At 32.3% G+C, this 15,424-nt stretch overlaps 1 protein-coding gene across 1 annotated transcript; it reads right to left on the reverse strand.

The window, feature by feature from the left end:
• Window positions 1-630: 630 nt before the first annotated feature.
• Window positions 631-1,902, reverse strand: LOC139494521 (uncharacterized). Its single transcript, XM_071282682.1, has one exon. The coding sequence runs from the start codon at window positions 1,900-1,902 to the stop codon at window positions 631-633; it is 1,272 nt and encodes a 423-aa protein (XP_071138783.1).
• Window positions 1,903-15,424: the final 13,522 nt, after the last annotated feature.

Consider the following 15,424-nt stretch of genomic DNA (forward strand, 5'->3'; position numbering starts at 1 on the left):
AACTTCTTCGGCCATGAACACACACTTCTGTTTCTTTAACCGAATTCCGATTCTCTTAAATCTACACAAAACCTCAGAAAGAGTATTTAGATGTTCCTCTCTTGTTTTACCCGTTATCAGTATATCATCTACTCGAACCAAAACATTGGCTATACCTTGAACTACATTTTCAAGTGTTCTTTGAAAAATACCTGGGCTGGACGCTACACCATAAGGAAGTCTATTGTATCTGAATAAACCCTTGTGCGTGTTTATAGTCACATACCTTTTACTGTCCTCATCAAGTTCAATTTGTTGATATGCTTGGTTTAAATCCAATTTTGTATATTCTTGTCCTCCTCCAAGTGTTGCGTATAAATCCTCTGTTTTAGGAATCGGATAATTGTCTAACTTTGAAACGGCATTAACGGTTACCTTGTAGTCACCACACATTCTAATAGATCCGTTCTCCTTAACTACAGGTACTATCGGAGCGGCCCAGTCGGAAAATTCCACTTGCTGAATCTGACCCTCTTTCTCAAGACGATCAAGTTCCTTCTCCACTTTATCCTTCAACGCATACGGCAAAGGTCGAGCCTTGAAATATTTTGGTACGGCACTCTCATCGCCATAAATCTTGGCTTTCATGCCTTATACAGTTCCAAGTTCATCTTTGAAAACCTCCTTATTTGCTTCCAAGATCACATTTAAATCCCTCGATTGATTATCACTTCCAACGACGGAGAAAATATCCTTCCAATCCAGTTGGAGTTTGTTCAACCAGTCTCTGCCAAGTAAATTCGGACCTTTATGCTTCACAATCAGTAATGGTAATTTTGCTCTTTCCTTCTTGTAGTTGACATTAACGATTGCACGTCCTATTACAGGAATCTGCTCTCCCATGTATGTTCGGAGTTTAGCACTTGTCGGTTCGATTCTGAATTTCGACTTGTATTCCTTGTAAGTATCCTCGCTCATGATAGAAACTGACGCTTCGGTATCTATTTCCATGGCTATTTCACATTCATTCACATTGATTTGCACTTTATATGCCTCATTAGATTTATTTCCAAAATGAAAAACTGAGTAAACTTCATTTTCACTTTCACTTTCGCTAGTTTCATCCTGCTCCATGAAATGAGCACGTGGTTTAAAACGTGATTTAAACTCTCTGTGATTTTCACTTAACTTCCCATTGTCAGATTTGCTACGGCATTTCTTTGCGATATGTCCTTTCCTTTTACAGCTGTGGCATTTTGCATCCTTAAACCTGCATTCAGCGGTTAAGTGATTTCCTCCACACCGGTAACAATCTCCTTGTTTCGAATTTCCAGAGTTGTTTCTTGTATATGATTTTGAAACTTTATTGATTTGTTTCTGAAATGTTCCATTTGTCCCACTCGCTTGGATGTCCTGTGCATTCTTTTCTGCAGTCTCCATAGCGGTAGCAATTTCCAATGCCTTATCAAATGTTAAATTCGGCTCTGCTAGCAGCCTCCTCTGTATGCGGTCACTCTTTATCCTGACGACTAACCTGTCACGTAACATCGCATGTAACGTGTCACCATAATTACAGTGTTCTGTCAGACTTCTTAGTGCTGCAAAAAATGTCCTCACTGACTCATCGTTGTGTCTTGTTCTACTGTTAAAATTAAATCTCTGAATGATTTCTGATGGTACTGGATCTCGGTGGTCTTTCACTAGTTTTGTTAAATCGGCCAGTGACTTCGTTCTTGGTTTGGCTGGTGCTAATAAATCCCTTATTAATTTGTAGGTATTCTTCCCACATACACTTAAGAAAATATCCCTTTTCTGGTCTTCTTCGTCTATCTCATTAGCATTAAAATAATGTTCCATACGTTCTACATATTGTGTCCAATCTTCGGATTCATCAAAAGAGTCTAATTTCCCGTAAGTCGGCATTCTCACTTGTAGAAATTCACATTTATTTTAATATCCAGTTGTTATCCTCGTCGCCAAAATGTGTAATATCTTTGATATGTAATAATACAATCCAGTTTCTATAACTAATTTATTAACAAGTACATCGTTTGATGGTCAGACTACAGAATGACAACATGTGTATAAGAACTTCAATTGATCTATTTAATTGCATGTTTATTTAAGAACGTGCAGACATGTGAGAGTTCCTGATCTGTCAATTATAATTACTGTAACAGATGATACGGTAATAAAGTGAGGTGAACTTTATAACAGTAGTACTGTTATAAATATGGCATAATTAGTTATCAAAGGTACCAGGATTATAATTTAGGGGTAAATTCAGTAAAAAATCTCCCATTAACTTCAATGTAAACCTACATGTTCAATTAAATTCATAACTTTTTTACCTTTACAAATTAGGAGCTTTCATATTTCATTCATTAAAGTACAAATATAGCCCCATTTTTTGCAACCATAAAAACATAGGGTCATGCGGCATTTTCGGGCCTTCCACATGGCTTTGTTTACAAACACTGTAGTTTCGCACTTAATTCCTACAATGACTCCATCACTTTTCAATCCTGTTTTAAAAAAAAATAAATGCATTCAGCATTATTTAATTATTTTTTTTAACCTCAGAATTGATCCATCTAATAAAAAAAATATTATTGAAAACTTTATCTACCAATCATTGCAGCACAGGTCTTCAATTCTATACTGAAAGCTCTCCCCTAAATGGGCGGTCCCTGATGACGTATATTTATTTACTGAATTTACCCCTATAAGAGACAATTCTTCTTCAAATCATACTTTTTTTATATTAATTATGTAATTTAGCCTATTCTAAAGTTCCAGATTCAATACAAGATCTGTAGTGGCTAAATTGTCAAAGTTTAAGGAAAATTTGTACTATAGCCCATATTGCGGCCAATGTATATTTTGTACAAAAAGTTGTAAATTGAATGTTGTATAAAAAATGATGTAAAATATATTCTTTAATAAATATGAACTGTTTTTTGTGTTTGTTTGAACAAATAGTACCAGTTAATCTTAGAAACATCTGTCATATTATATTCTGAGATTAATATCTCCATATATGGAAGTTTTAATGAGTATACCTTGAAAATACCACAAAAAGTTGTTTCCAAGTCTTTTAAATGAGTGTCATACAAAAAAAAATCAACATTAATATTTCCCTACACTAAATCTGTGTTTTTATATCTTGTATAGATCATTTAAAGTGCACACAGATAAGCTATAGGGTCATTCTCTATCAAAGATGAGAATGTCTTATCATACTGGTAGAGTCAGAGAAAAAACAGACTTTTCTTCAACTGTCAACCATAAAAATTATATCTTTGCAATAAAATTTATCCTGTTTCTGCACTTTCCTTCTTCTTACTTTTGTTAAATGAAATCAGAGAGTGACAAATATTGTTATAAGAATAATCATTTCATAAAAATTTTAATTAAAAAATGGGACGTTATGCTGTGCACTTAAAAAAACACAGATTTAAGAAGGGAAATATTCCACATAACAGAGGACTTAAATTGAAAAATTCTAAAATACCTGTATTCCCTGTGATTAAATTTGAAAGACTATCCAAGGATGACTTTGATCTTGTGACAAAATCTGTTAGTATCAAACACTATGCTGAAATTCCTATGCACCCAACATCAGGGCGGCTTCTGCGTCCAAAACAGGCATCCAAGACTGAAGTACAAAAATGTGCAGAAAATGAAAATAAGACTGGGTAAGATCATATATTGCATTACATTTGATAAAGCAACTATTTACAGTATTTACTAGAAAATTTCAAACATCACATTAGAGAAACAAATATTTTATCAACAGTTTATAGATGCAGGGTATGTAATACTGAAAAGTTATACAGAAATTTTTTGAATTGAAGAAACGCATTGAATGATGAAATAAATATATTATTTCTACGTACCAAATAATTATTCGCATGTAAAAATACTTGAAAAGTGCTTATTTACAACATTATCTGCATCAAAGCCTTAATAACTCTGCTCTGAAAAATACTGGCTCAAAGGGAGATAATTCTAATTTAACTCTTGATACTACACAATATAAAAAAGACAAATAAGCTACATTTGCTACACAATGATGCAAGACAGGGAGTTAATTAATGTCTTTCATTAATTTTTTACCTCCAGATCTGAACAATATACCAACAGAACAGTTACAATAAGCAAAAACACAGAAATGTGGAATGAGGTGTTTAGGGAACATCAGAATCTATCCCCTCACTGTAAAGGCAACCTTGAATGGGACTTGTCAAAGGAAAAAAAGTGGGGATCAGCTTGGAGAGAGTGTGCAAAATGTACACAATGCGCATACAAATCGAAAATGTTTAACTTGTACGAAGAGGTTGCCAGAGTAAAAAGGGGACGACGCGCAGCAAAAATAAATCTTGGATTACAAGTTGGTCTACACCATACTCCAATTAGTACAGCAAGTTACCGTAAAATCTGTATGGCGTCAAATATTCCTCCTCCATCTGTATCTGGTATGCAACACACTGCTAATGCAATATCTGAAAAGATAGAAGAAGAAAACATGAGAGATTTACAACGACAAAGGGAGAAAATTAAAAGGATAAAAAAGATACGGGGGGAAAATTCTGATGTTGTTAACATTCAATCTGACTGTGTATACAATAATGCTATTTATTCTGGAATTGGGAAGACCCCCTTTCAACCAGCAACCCAGTGTGTGTATACAGTTGCTGAAAATGAAACTTATAAACATAGCATTATAAATACATTACCAAAGTCTAAACTTTGTTCCAAGAGAAAGCATACAGTTAGTACAAATGTAGGCGAACATGCTGGTCCGTGCACGGCAAATATCAACATGCAAGACAGTATAGGAAATGAAGAGCGGTGGGCAAGAGAGTGTTTTGAGGAGCTAAAAGAGGATGGATTAGAAATAAATGAAGTTACATGACCCATACAGCAGTGCGTACAGGGCGGCAGAGTGTTTATATCAGGAGGGACTAACATCAACAACACCCATCCATTTTCTTGACACTAGACATGTAGCATCTAACCATAGAAAATTTGTAAATAATTTATCCACAGTTTGTGACATCATGCCAGCTCGGTTAAAGGTGCAAAGAACCAGACTACAAAGTTTGTTTGCTTCTGACATGGCAGCCCGCTGTCAGGCAGAGTTCGTACAGGCTAATATTAGATATCACAAATCCCCTGACGTAATGAAATCCAAACTTTCATATGTTTCAGATGCCATAGTGGGCTGTTACTGTGGAGATCACACAGATTGTTCCCTGTATTCATTTGTTTGTTCTAAATCTAGAAAATCTCAATCATGGATTGACAAAAGTGCATATTTAAAGAGACATAATTTTGAAATTGAGCTAAATGAAAACAGTGAAAATATTCTGCGCCAATGTGTCAATTACCGTCTGGGTCCAGGCATGCTTGCTAAAACAGCTAAAAGTGCAAATACACAAAAAGTTGAAGCCCTAAATCGATCCATACGTAGCACTGTACCAGTTAATGTTACCTATGCTAGAAACTTTACAGGCCGGGTACATACGGCATGTCACAAAGTCAATCATGGTACAGGCAATTCTATCGTCATCTTGTGTGAGGCTGCTGGTAGTCCAATACAACCAGGTACAAAAGTGGCAAAATCTCTAAAAAAATTAGAGGACCATAGTGATCAAATGAGAAATTGTAAACACTCAGAAAACAGTATCAATCACAGAAATGCAAGAAAGCATGCTCTGTATGATATACATGCACGGCATCAGGAGGAAAAAGATTATACGAAAAATAAACTTTTACCGGTCACTAAAAACAGTCCTATGTACCCAAAAGACCACTCATATGGCAGACTCCGCAAGTCTACCAGGCTTTCAAATAAATAATATTCACCTTAATCTATAATAAACAATGTGGATAGTGATCCTTTGTACATAAATTTCTCATTCTACACCCCATTCTATCCATATTGAGAGAGTGTGGCTCAAGAATTAAATGTTCCGGCTTAAAACAAATGGGGTTATGGCATATGTGCGAGACATCTAACCGCTCCCCTTGTGAATTTTTATTTGGCATTTCATCCCTCATAATATGATGTGCATGCATGTAGGAGAGCCTGTGAACCCTTTCTATTTTTTTCTTTCCATCAGGCCACACAACTGACTTCTTCCCATAGACCCCATGCTCTCTACCACCAGTCCACTCAGTACACCCATGCCGACCGCAATTAAAAATAGACTTTTGCATTAAAGATAGTGCTATTTGATTCCAAAAAGCTTCCATTGCATTAATATTTACAGGAAAAGAACTTTGGGGTTCTCAGGTGTCCTTGAAAAAGTACAGTGACAGGGTGCAAATTCTCCCTATAGGGGTAAATTCAGTAAAAAATCTCCCATTAACTTCAATGTAAACCTACATGTTCAATTAAATTCATAACTTTTTTACCTTTACAAATTAGGAGCTTTCATATTTCATTCATTAAAGTACAAATATAGCCCCATTTTTTGCAACCATAAAAACATAGGGTCATGCGGCATTTTCGGGCCTTCCACATGGCTTTGTTTACAAACACTGTAGTTTCGCACTTAATTCCTACAATGACTCCATCACTTTTCAATCCTGTTTTTAAAAAAATAAATGCATTCAGCATTATTTAATTATTTTTTTTAACCTCAGAATTGATCCATCTAATAAAAAAAATATTATTGAAAACTTTATCTACCAATCATTGCAGCACAGGTCTTCAATTCTATACTGAAAGCTCTCCCCTAAATGGGCGGTCCCTGATGACGTATATTTATTTACTGAATTTACCCCTTTAGTACGCCACATATATATATATATATGTATTTAGTATAACACAGTGTACTTGGAACTACATAAACTTATAGCTTTACTTTAATTATTATCAAAGTAAATTCGGAAGACTACTACGTCATATTAATTAAGGAATTCCGGGATTCCAATTGTATAAATGTCAGTTATTAAACAGTTGTTAACATGATCGGACTTCCCTACCTTAGAAGATCTATCGGTATTAGATGACAAGATGACTCACACCTAGCAGTATTATATTCAGATAATATAACACATACCCACAAAAAATAAAATCATTACAGTGGGGTCAGAAATCTGCACGATTGCACTGATTTCCACTGCGGTTTATCGTTGACATTCATTCCCGCTGTATTTCAAAGTTTGCTTTCGTTTTCGGCAGAGGAAAATATGTGTTCTTACACTCCCGCGATTGTATTATTATATGGCGTGTTGATTAACTGTTATTTTCGATATACACTCGATTGATATATGGAACTCATCTTGGTAGTATCATATTCAGGTTTTACATCTCCAGCCCCCTCCCCTTATTTCACATTTATAAAATACACACATTTGCATACACCTCTTGTACATTTCAACAAAATAACTTTATAAAGAAGTTACTTTTGAATCGTTTTCATTGTTTATTCAGTATATTTCAGAAGCAGTGTAATTGTGCATAATATATTCTGGAAACAAGTTATTCAAGTAATTTTGACGGAACAGCTCCGGTCGGATGGTCTCTGCCATGTCTGCTGAAAGCAAGTATTAAGGTGGTATGGGAGTCTAAAATAAAAATGATAGAATTCGTTCATACTTTGCCAAAACGTTGTATCTATTGATACATGTTGAAAAATATAATAAAAATGATAGGTCACCGCGCATTTTCTCAAGCTACAGGACGGGACAAAATGACACATTTTGTATGGATTATACAGAAAAAAACACCATTTTGTGATTAGAAACTAAACAAAATAATAGAATTGTTAAATACTTCAGGAAAAGATAGCTTTCAGACACTGCTTTGAGAATACCAAAAGAAAAGATAGGGTCACCGTACGTTTTTTCCGGCTAAAATACAAAATAGGAAAATTCCATACAGAATCCTTCAGAAAATATACCTTTTTAGAGTAACCTCCCCTTAAAATGCCAATTTAAAAGAAACAAAAACAACCAGAAATATCAATATTAAGAAGTTATATTCTTATAAATTGGTACTTTTAAATGAAAATGTACATTAAACATCTGCATTCCTGCATCAAATTTTGCTAACTTGATGGAAAATCTGGACCTTTGATTCTCTGTTTTTTACAATCCAAGATGGAGGAAGACACCCATACCACCTTAAGCTTTTGTGAACGGATAAAACAAGCGAACAAAATTTGCAAACGTTGATATCGACAATTTCTGGAAAATCACTGAAGTCCTATAAGGACAGGTCTCACACGATACAAGCAGACTACGAAACATTGTGAAAGTTCTTTAACGACCGATTTGATTCGGTAGGCTATCCATGCTTCATTTTAGAAAATTTGGAGAAGATCATCCTTATGAAGACGAATTATTGGACGAATTCATAGACAAGATTGTCGAGTTCGTACAAGGGCATTTCATCATGAATAAATAAATGCAAAAAACATCTGGTTATAGAATACCTCACTAATTCGTGTTGCGTGTAATCTTTTTTTTTTTTTTTTTTATAATGAATTTTCTTTATTGTAACAAATAGATTAGCACAACATGTATGAACAAAGGTATACAGAATGACATTTTCACACAAAGGAAGTATTAAATAATAAAACAACAATTGAATAAATATGATGGTGCAATAATAGGTTGAAAATAAATAAATATCTTATAACATTGAAATCTTATGTGTTCTTGCAATATACATAAGTGGTGTTTCAATCAAATTTTAAAATTTATTATTTATTCTATGATAGGGGCCCAGGGACTCCAGTATTTGTTATATTCCTCTACAGAGAGGTTTTTAAATGAAATGTATTTTTCTAAGTTCAAGTGTTCCTTTAAATAGTTTTTTAAAGCATTTAGGTTTGGCAAAACTTCTTGTAGTTTTGTTCTGTAAATGTAGTATTTTGAAAGTAGAATAATCTTATTTTTAACAAAATTCAATTTAACATTTTCGTAGATACCAAATAAAATAATCATAATATTCAGAGGCAGTTCAATACTTGTCATTTCAAAAATCCAGATGTTAAGTGCATCCCAGAGACTGGCAACCATCGGACAGCTCCAAAATAAATGTTCTATGGTCTCTGGTCCTCCTTTACAAAATGTACATATGTTACTGCTATTTATTTTCATCTTGTAAAGTAGTGAATTAGTTCCCAAAATTCTATGGATAGTTCTATATTGGAACCAGCAAAGCTTAGTGCTTTTACTATATTTTGTACACGAAGTGTGTATTTTTTTCCAGTTAATACCAGTCATATTAATATGGTTCTCCCATTTTTCCTTTGCAGCAAATGTAACATATTTTTCATTCAATACTTTGTACATTTCCCTTGAACCTTTTTTTGATTCAAAAAAGATACTTATGTTAAAAGGTAGTATTGCATGAATTTTTTTCTCATTTATTTCAATATTAATCGTGTTTAACCACTCATTAAGCGAGTGCGCTATTCCATAATAATGTAAAATATTTGGCCTAAATTGATATAATTGTTGGAAATTTTGAAATGACATAACTTTGCCCTGGTCATCTAACAAATCTTGTACTGTCCAGATTCCCGCATTTGCCCAGTTTTTATAGTAGACTCTTGAACAACCAATTTTTAAATTTTCTACCTCCCATAAAGAATACGATAGAATTTCATCAATACATCTTGGTTTTCTAATTTGATTAAGGGTTTTCCAAGCATCAAAAACCTCTTGCCAAAATTTATTTGTTGACCTTTTAATAGGCCCAATATAACTTATTTCAATAAAATTTATTTGCTCCACAATAGAGACTAATCTCACCCACTTTGAGTTCGAATTATACAGACGTCTTACCCATGTAAGTTTTAGTCCCTGTATAAAAGCTTTTAAATTTAGCATTTTTAAACCACCCTTATAATAATCTTGACATAAAAGATCTCGCTTGACCTTATCTGGTTTATTATCCCAGATAAAAGCATACATTTTATTTGTTAAATTACGTAACATATTCTCATCTGGACTAGGGATAGATAGAAACAGATGATTTAATTTAGCTATGACCAAAGTTTTTAAAATGGTAATCTTTCCAAAGGGGGTGAGATACTGTTTTGACCATTTTTTCAAAGTGTTTTCTATATTATCTAAAACTGGCCTATAATTTAAATTAATCATTCTATCTAGGTCGACTGAAAACGTAATTCCAAGCAACTTAAATGTACTGGAGCCCCATTTCAATCCCCACTTGACACAAATTTGATCCTGGCTATGTTTTTTGCTACCTATCCAAATAACACTTGTTTATTCTATATTAATCTTAAGTCCCGAGATTTCAGCATACAATTGGAGAACACGAAGAGATGCATCGAGCGATTCTGGCGAGCCATCTAATATCAATGATGTATCATCCGCATATTGAGAAAGTACAAATTCTGTATCATCTATAGTAAAACCCTTTATCTCCCTACTATTTCTTACCAAAATGCCTAATATTTCTGCACATAGCAAGAAAATATAAGGGGATAAAGGATCTCCCTGTCTACAGCCTCTCTCTATAGTGAAGAATTCTGACAGACAACAGTTTTGCGTCACCGCAGCTGTTATATTGTGATAGAAGGTTTTAACCCAGGATATAACGGATTCACCAAAATTAAAATATCTTAATGTATCATAAATAAATGACCACGATATGGAATCGAATGCCTTCTCAAAATCAATCAGCAAGAGAATTCCTGGAATATTATTTTCTTCAGTAAAATGTAAAGTATCATATATTAAACGACAATTTTCGCCTATATATCTACCTGGAACAAAACCAGTTTGATCCGAACTTATTAATTTTGACAAAACAGATTTTATTCTCTCTGCTATACAGCTTGATGCCAATTTATATGTAGAATTTAGTAGAGTAATTGGTCTCCAATTTTTAAGAAATTGTTTTGGTTTACCATCTTTTGGAATACATGTAATCACTCCCTGCCTCTGGGTGACAGACATTTGGCCTTTCCCATACCCAAAATTTATAGATCTAAGGACAAATTTACCAATATCAATCCAAAAAAATTTGAAAAATTCTGCAGTGAAACCATCAGACCCCGGACTTTTGTTATTTTTCATCCTCTTTAATGCTGCAGTTAATTCAGAATATAAATAATATTTCCCTCCAATAACTGCTTTTCATCCTCGCTAAGCTTCGGTATCTCGTCATAACAAAAGTCCCGTGTTAAATCAACCTTTTTCAAACAATCTTGTTTTCTATAAAGTTTTTCATAAAACATCTTTGTCTGATTTAAGATTTCTTTTTGTTCTTCCACTATAACACCATTTTCTAAAGTAAGTTTTTGAATAGTCTTATTTATATAATTTCTAGTCTCTAGATTTAAAAAAAAATGGTAGGTTTTTCTCCTTCTTCAATCCACTGACTTCTTGACCTAACATATTGTCCCTGAACCTTCTTTTGTCTATAAATTTTAAGTTCTGCTTTTTTCTGATCAATCTCTTCCAGATTTTCTACTGTTAGAGCATTTTCTTCTAATTGTTTTAATTTTGAAATAATTTCATTTTCAATTTTTATACTCGCCTTTTTTTTATAAGAGGCATATGAAATAGTTTTACCGCGTATTTCTGTGAGTAAAGTTTCTAAAAATAACTGGTCATCAACAGTAAATTCAATTTCAGAGTTGTCAATATTTTGTAAATTTTCATCTCTATATATCTTGACAGCATATTGTTCTTTTACTATACTTATGAGGTTTTTTATCTCTTTAACATAGTCAGTATCATGAAGAAGGGAATTATTAAACTTCCAAAGGCCTCTGCCTTTTATAAATTTATTAATTTTGAAAGAAAAGACCACAGGTGAATGATCAGACCTGTAACTATTATCAATTTTAACATCGCTAACAAAGTGAAAAATATTATCAGAAATCAGAAAAAAATCTAAACGAGATTGTTTAAAGGTTTTTTTTTCCTCCAAGTAAATCTTTTCAAATTGGGGTATAATTCTCTAAATGGATCAACTAGATTAAAGTCTTCCATTAGCTGTAATACTTTTTCTCTAGACTTTGGGTTGTTGATATTAACATAATTATGGGTGTCAAGATTAAAACATTGAATGAGGTTAAAATCACCACAAAGAATACAAGATTGGTTATCAAATTCCTCAATAATGTCTGCCACCTTTTGATAAAAGCAAGGAGTGTCTACATTTGGCCCATAAATATTTACTAAGGTAATTCTTTGTTCTTCAATTGTAATGTCCAATCCAAGAAGATTTCCACCCTCATCTTTTTTAACTTTGTGAATTTGAAGATCAAAGTTTTCATTAAACAAAATGGCCACACCTCTCTGATTGGATGTAAATGAATTGAAAAGGCATTCTCCCTTCCACTGATTTTTAATATTTAATTCATCTTGTTCTGTAAAATGTGTATCCTGAAGACAGTATATATTAAAAATCTTTGACTTTAAATAGTTCAAAACATCTCTCCGTTTCTCCTTTGTATAAAGACCTTGACAATTATAAGAAATTATTTTAAGAATATCACCCTTCATGCATGCATTTAGCTTTATCAATATTTATATCTAATGATGAGTGAGTATACATGAATATACCATGAAATTTGTGAAATCAAGGGACTTTTAAAATTCTTTTCCTTTAAAACTGTATAGTTTTTCCAGATCTGTGAAACCTTAAGACATATTTGTAATTTACAATAAATACATATATATGAAAGCATAAAATACAATAGCAAGACAGAGTCCAACATTAAAATCAAATACTAAATCTGCACTCTGAGACATTCACTGTTGTTGTATAGGATATTCACTCTAAATGGTATAAGGGAGATAACTCAGAATAAATTTTATTAAATTCATTGGATTCAGATGGAAATTTAATTTGAGCAAACCCAACAGTGAATATCTGTATAGTTCATGTTATGTACATATTTTGAAAGATTATTTCATTCCTATAATTTCATATTACATTTAATTTCCTTACTGTCATTCTTTCCAACACACAAAGACACTTTTCCATTATATGTGGTTATGGCAAAAAAGAAAAGATCACACAAGAAGCACAAGTATACAAATGTCCATTGTTCTGCCTTCAAATCTGATCCAGTCAGATTTGTCAATATTTTTATCATAAGATGTTGTCTGTCTAACGCGTTCATTCTTTTTGAAAACAGTTTTAGTAAAATGAACTATATATAATCGAAATAAGCCTATTATGTACAATATTTCAAGACTGTCAGAGTTGTTCAAATGACTACATGTAGATATTGGAATTTCTATGTTTGTCCTTTGTATCTATGTATTAAAACTCCCATGTCAAATATACAGATTTATATGATCCTATGTCTATTTACAAGGCAGAGATGCTTTATACTCATTATATCTCTGATACATTTGTACAATTAAAGATCAATATTCTTTATGAGATGTAACTTTTAATATATAAGATTTATCTAAATGTTAATATTTCTTGTTTAAAAAAAACCAGTGTGTAGTTGAGAGACGATTTCAAAAAATTAAGAACTCTGACTGACTTCAAATGTAGTATCACTATATATATATGTAGCAATACTTTTGTATCACAGTGTAAATCAAAATAATGCATCATCAATATATCTTAAAAACTAACAAAACTATCTAACAATCGAACACAGACTGCACATCCTGAGTGTGTGTATGCTTATCATATTAATGAGTTAGTTTCAGCAAAGATTGTGCAAAGCTTACTACAATAAGGTCATTTCATTATAATGTACATGTACCATCAACACAAACAAGGAAAGATAATTTTAAACAAGTGTCTCATTCTTAATTTGAAATAAACATCACTTTAAAAGTGGTCTGTACTTTACATATTCTAACTTCAACTCATTTGTGTCAGTCTGCATTTGATTAAATAAAGTAAAGCATATAGCAACCACAGCATTAAGCACATTATAGCAGTTTAGAATAAAACTAAATAACTAGCAAGGGCAAAATTATAAATAACTATATAAGCAGCAAAGAATAAACATATAAATGAATAACAAAGGCAAAAATTTCAACGCGTGTAATCTTTGTTTATTAAGTAAATTAAGAGATATTTGAAGAACTAAAGTTTATTGGAAACCTACAATTAAAACAAAAGAGAAGATATCAATTTACAGATTGAAAAGCCGAAAGACCACAGTCTCGTTATGATAGGCCCAGAAACACAGCAAAAGGGTCATTTAATAACCAACAATTTATTTCGTTAAAATTTTATCTATAATATTTGTACTTGTAACTTGTATGTACAACTGGTTCTGTGTTTTTCTAGTTAATTTGGCATTTAGTTAGAATACTTAATTGGTACAGATACTATTCATATTTTCTGTCATAAGTTATCGAAATTCAACAGGATAAGTCGTACTGGTTGGTTTTTTTTCCTATTCTAATTTTAATTTAATTTAATTTTTTTTTTTTTATTTTTATTTTATTTTTAAAAAAAAAATAGGGGGAGGGGTCGGAGTGGTTGGATATATATCTGTTTATATCTTATTCATTCAAATTTGAGTAAATATAAGGTATTCAATAATCTCATCATAGATGAGATCAAAACATTCTTTTAAACACGCTACTAGCAGATCGAACCGAAATGCTATATGATCAGTTTTTTTCATTTAAATTCGTAAAGCCATTTAGCAGTGCATTCTATACATGATATACAGGGTAACAGGTGTAACAGAGTAATCCATAAAATTGACCCTCTCTTGCCTCTTGACATGTGCCCCTTGTTAGCTAATTTACAAAGGTTGACGTAAATTCAAATCTTTTAATTATATTATAATAAACTAATATTTAATAGATGGGTTTGATCGTTTATCAGGTTAATATTAATAAGACACCGAAGTTGAGATAAAGTGTGTTAACACCACTCTTATGTTTAGCGAGAACTTTAACAGTAATTTCGGAAGTAATACTTAATCCTTGACCTTTTTTTTTAAAGATGATTATTTTTGTTTAGAATTTTGTACACAAAAATAGATATTTTCTAATAGTACATAGTTGACAGTTTGCAATAAATTTCCTTGTTAATTTTGTTTTATGATCTTGATCATGATGAGTGATTTTATAAAAAAAAATGTAGGGGAAGGGGTCATATCATTTGTGTAAATGGTCAAGATAATAAAAGAAGTTATGATATGCCAATACAAATTGGACGACATCTTCGAAACAAAATAGAAACCAATTGCAAAGAAATGTTTTATTGTTCTATACGAAAGCTATAACTCCCAAATAGTAATGACTTGATGCCTTTTTATATTTGAAAAGAAATGCTGACAAAACACCATGCTAGATTCCTATCTCAAACATATGGGCAGAGCAATACCTTAACTTTTTATATTACATGTACTTGTTTACCTATTTAGCAGTGACAATTATAACAAATTCTGATATCAGCGTCTTCTTCTTTTGTTGTCGCTGTATCTTGATTTTTTTTGTCTTAATTCGA

This window comes from Mytilus edulis, chromosome 11 (assembly GCF_963676685.1).
Source record: "Mytilus edulis chromosome 11, xbMytEdul2.2, whole genome shotgun sequence".
Lineage (NCBI taxonomy): Eukaryota > Metazoa > Mollusca > Bivalvia > Mytilida > Mytilidae > Mytilus > Mytilus edulis.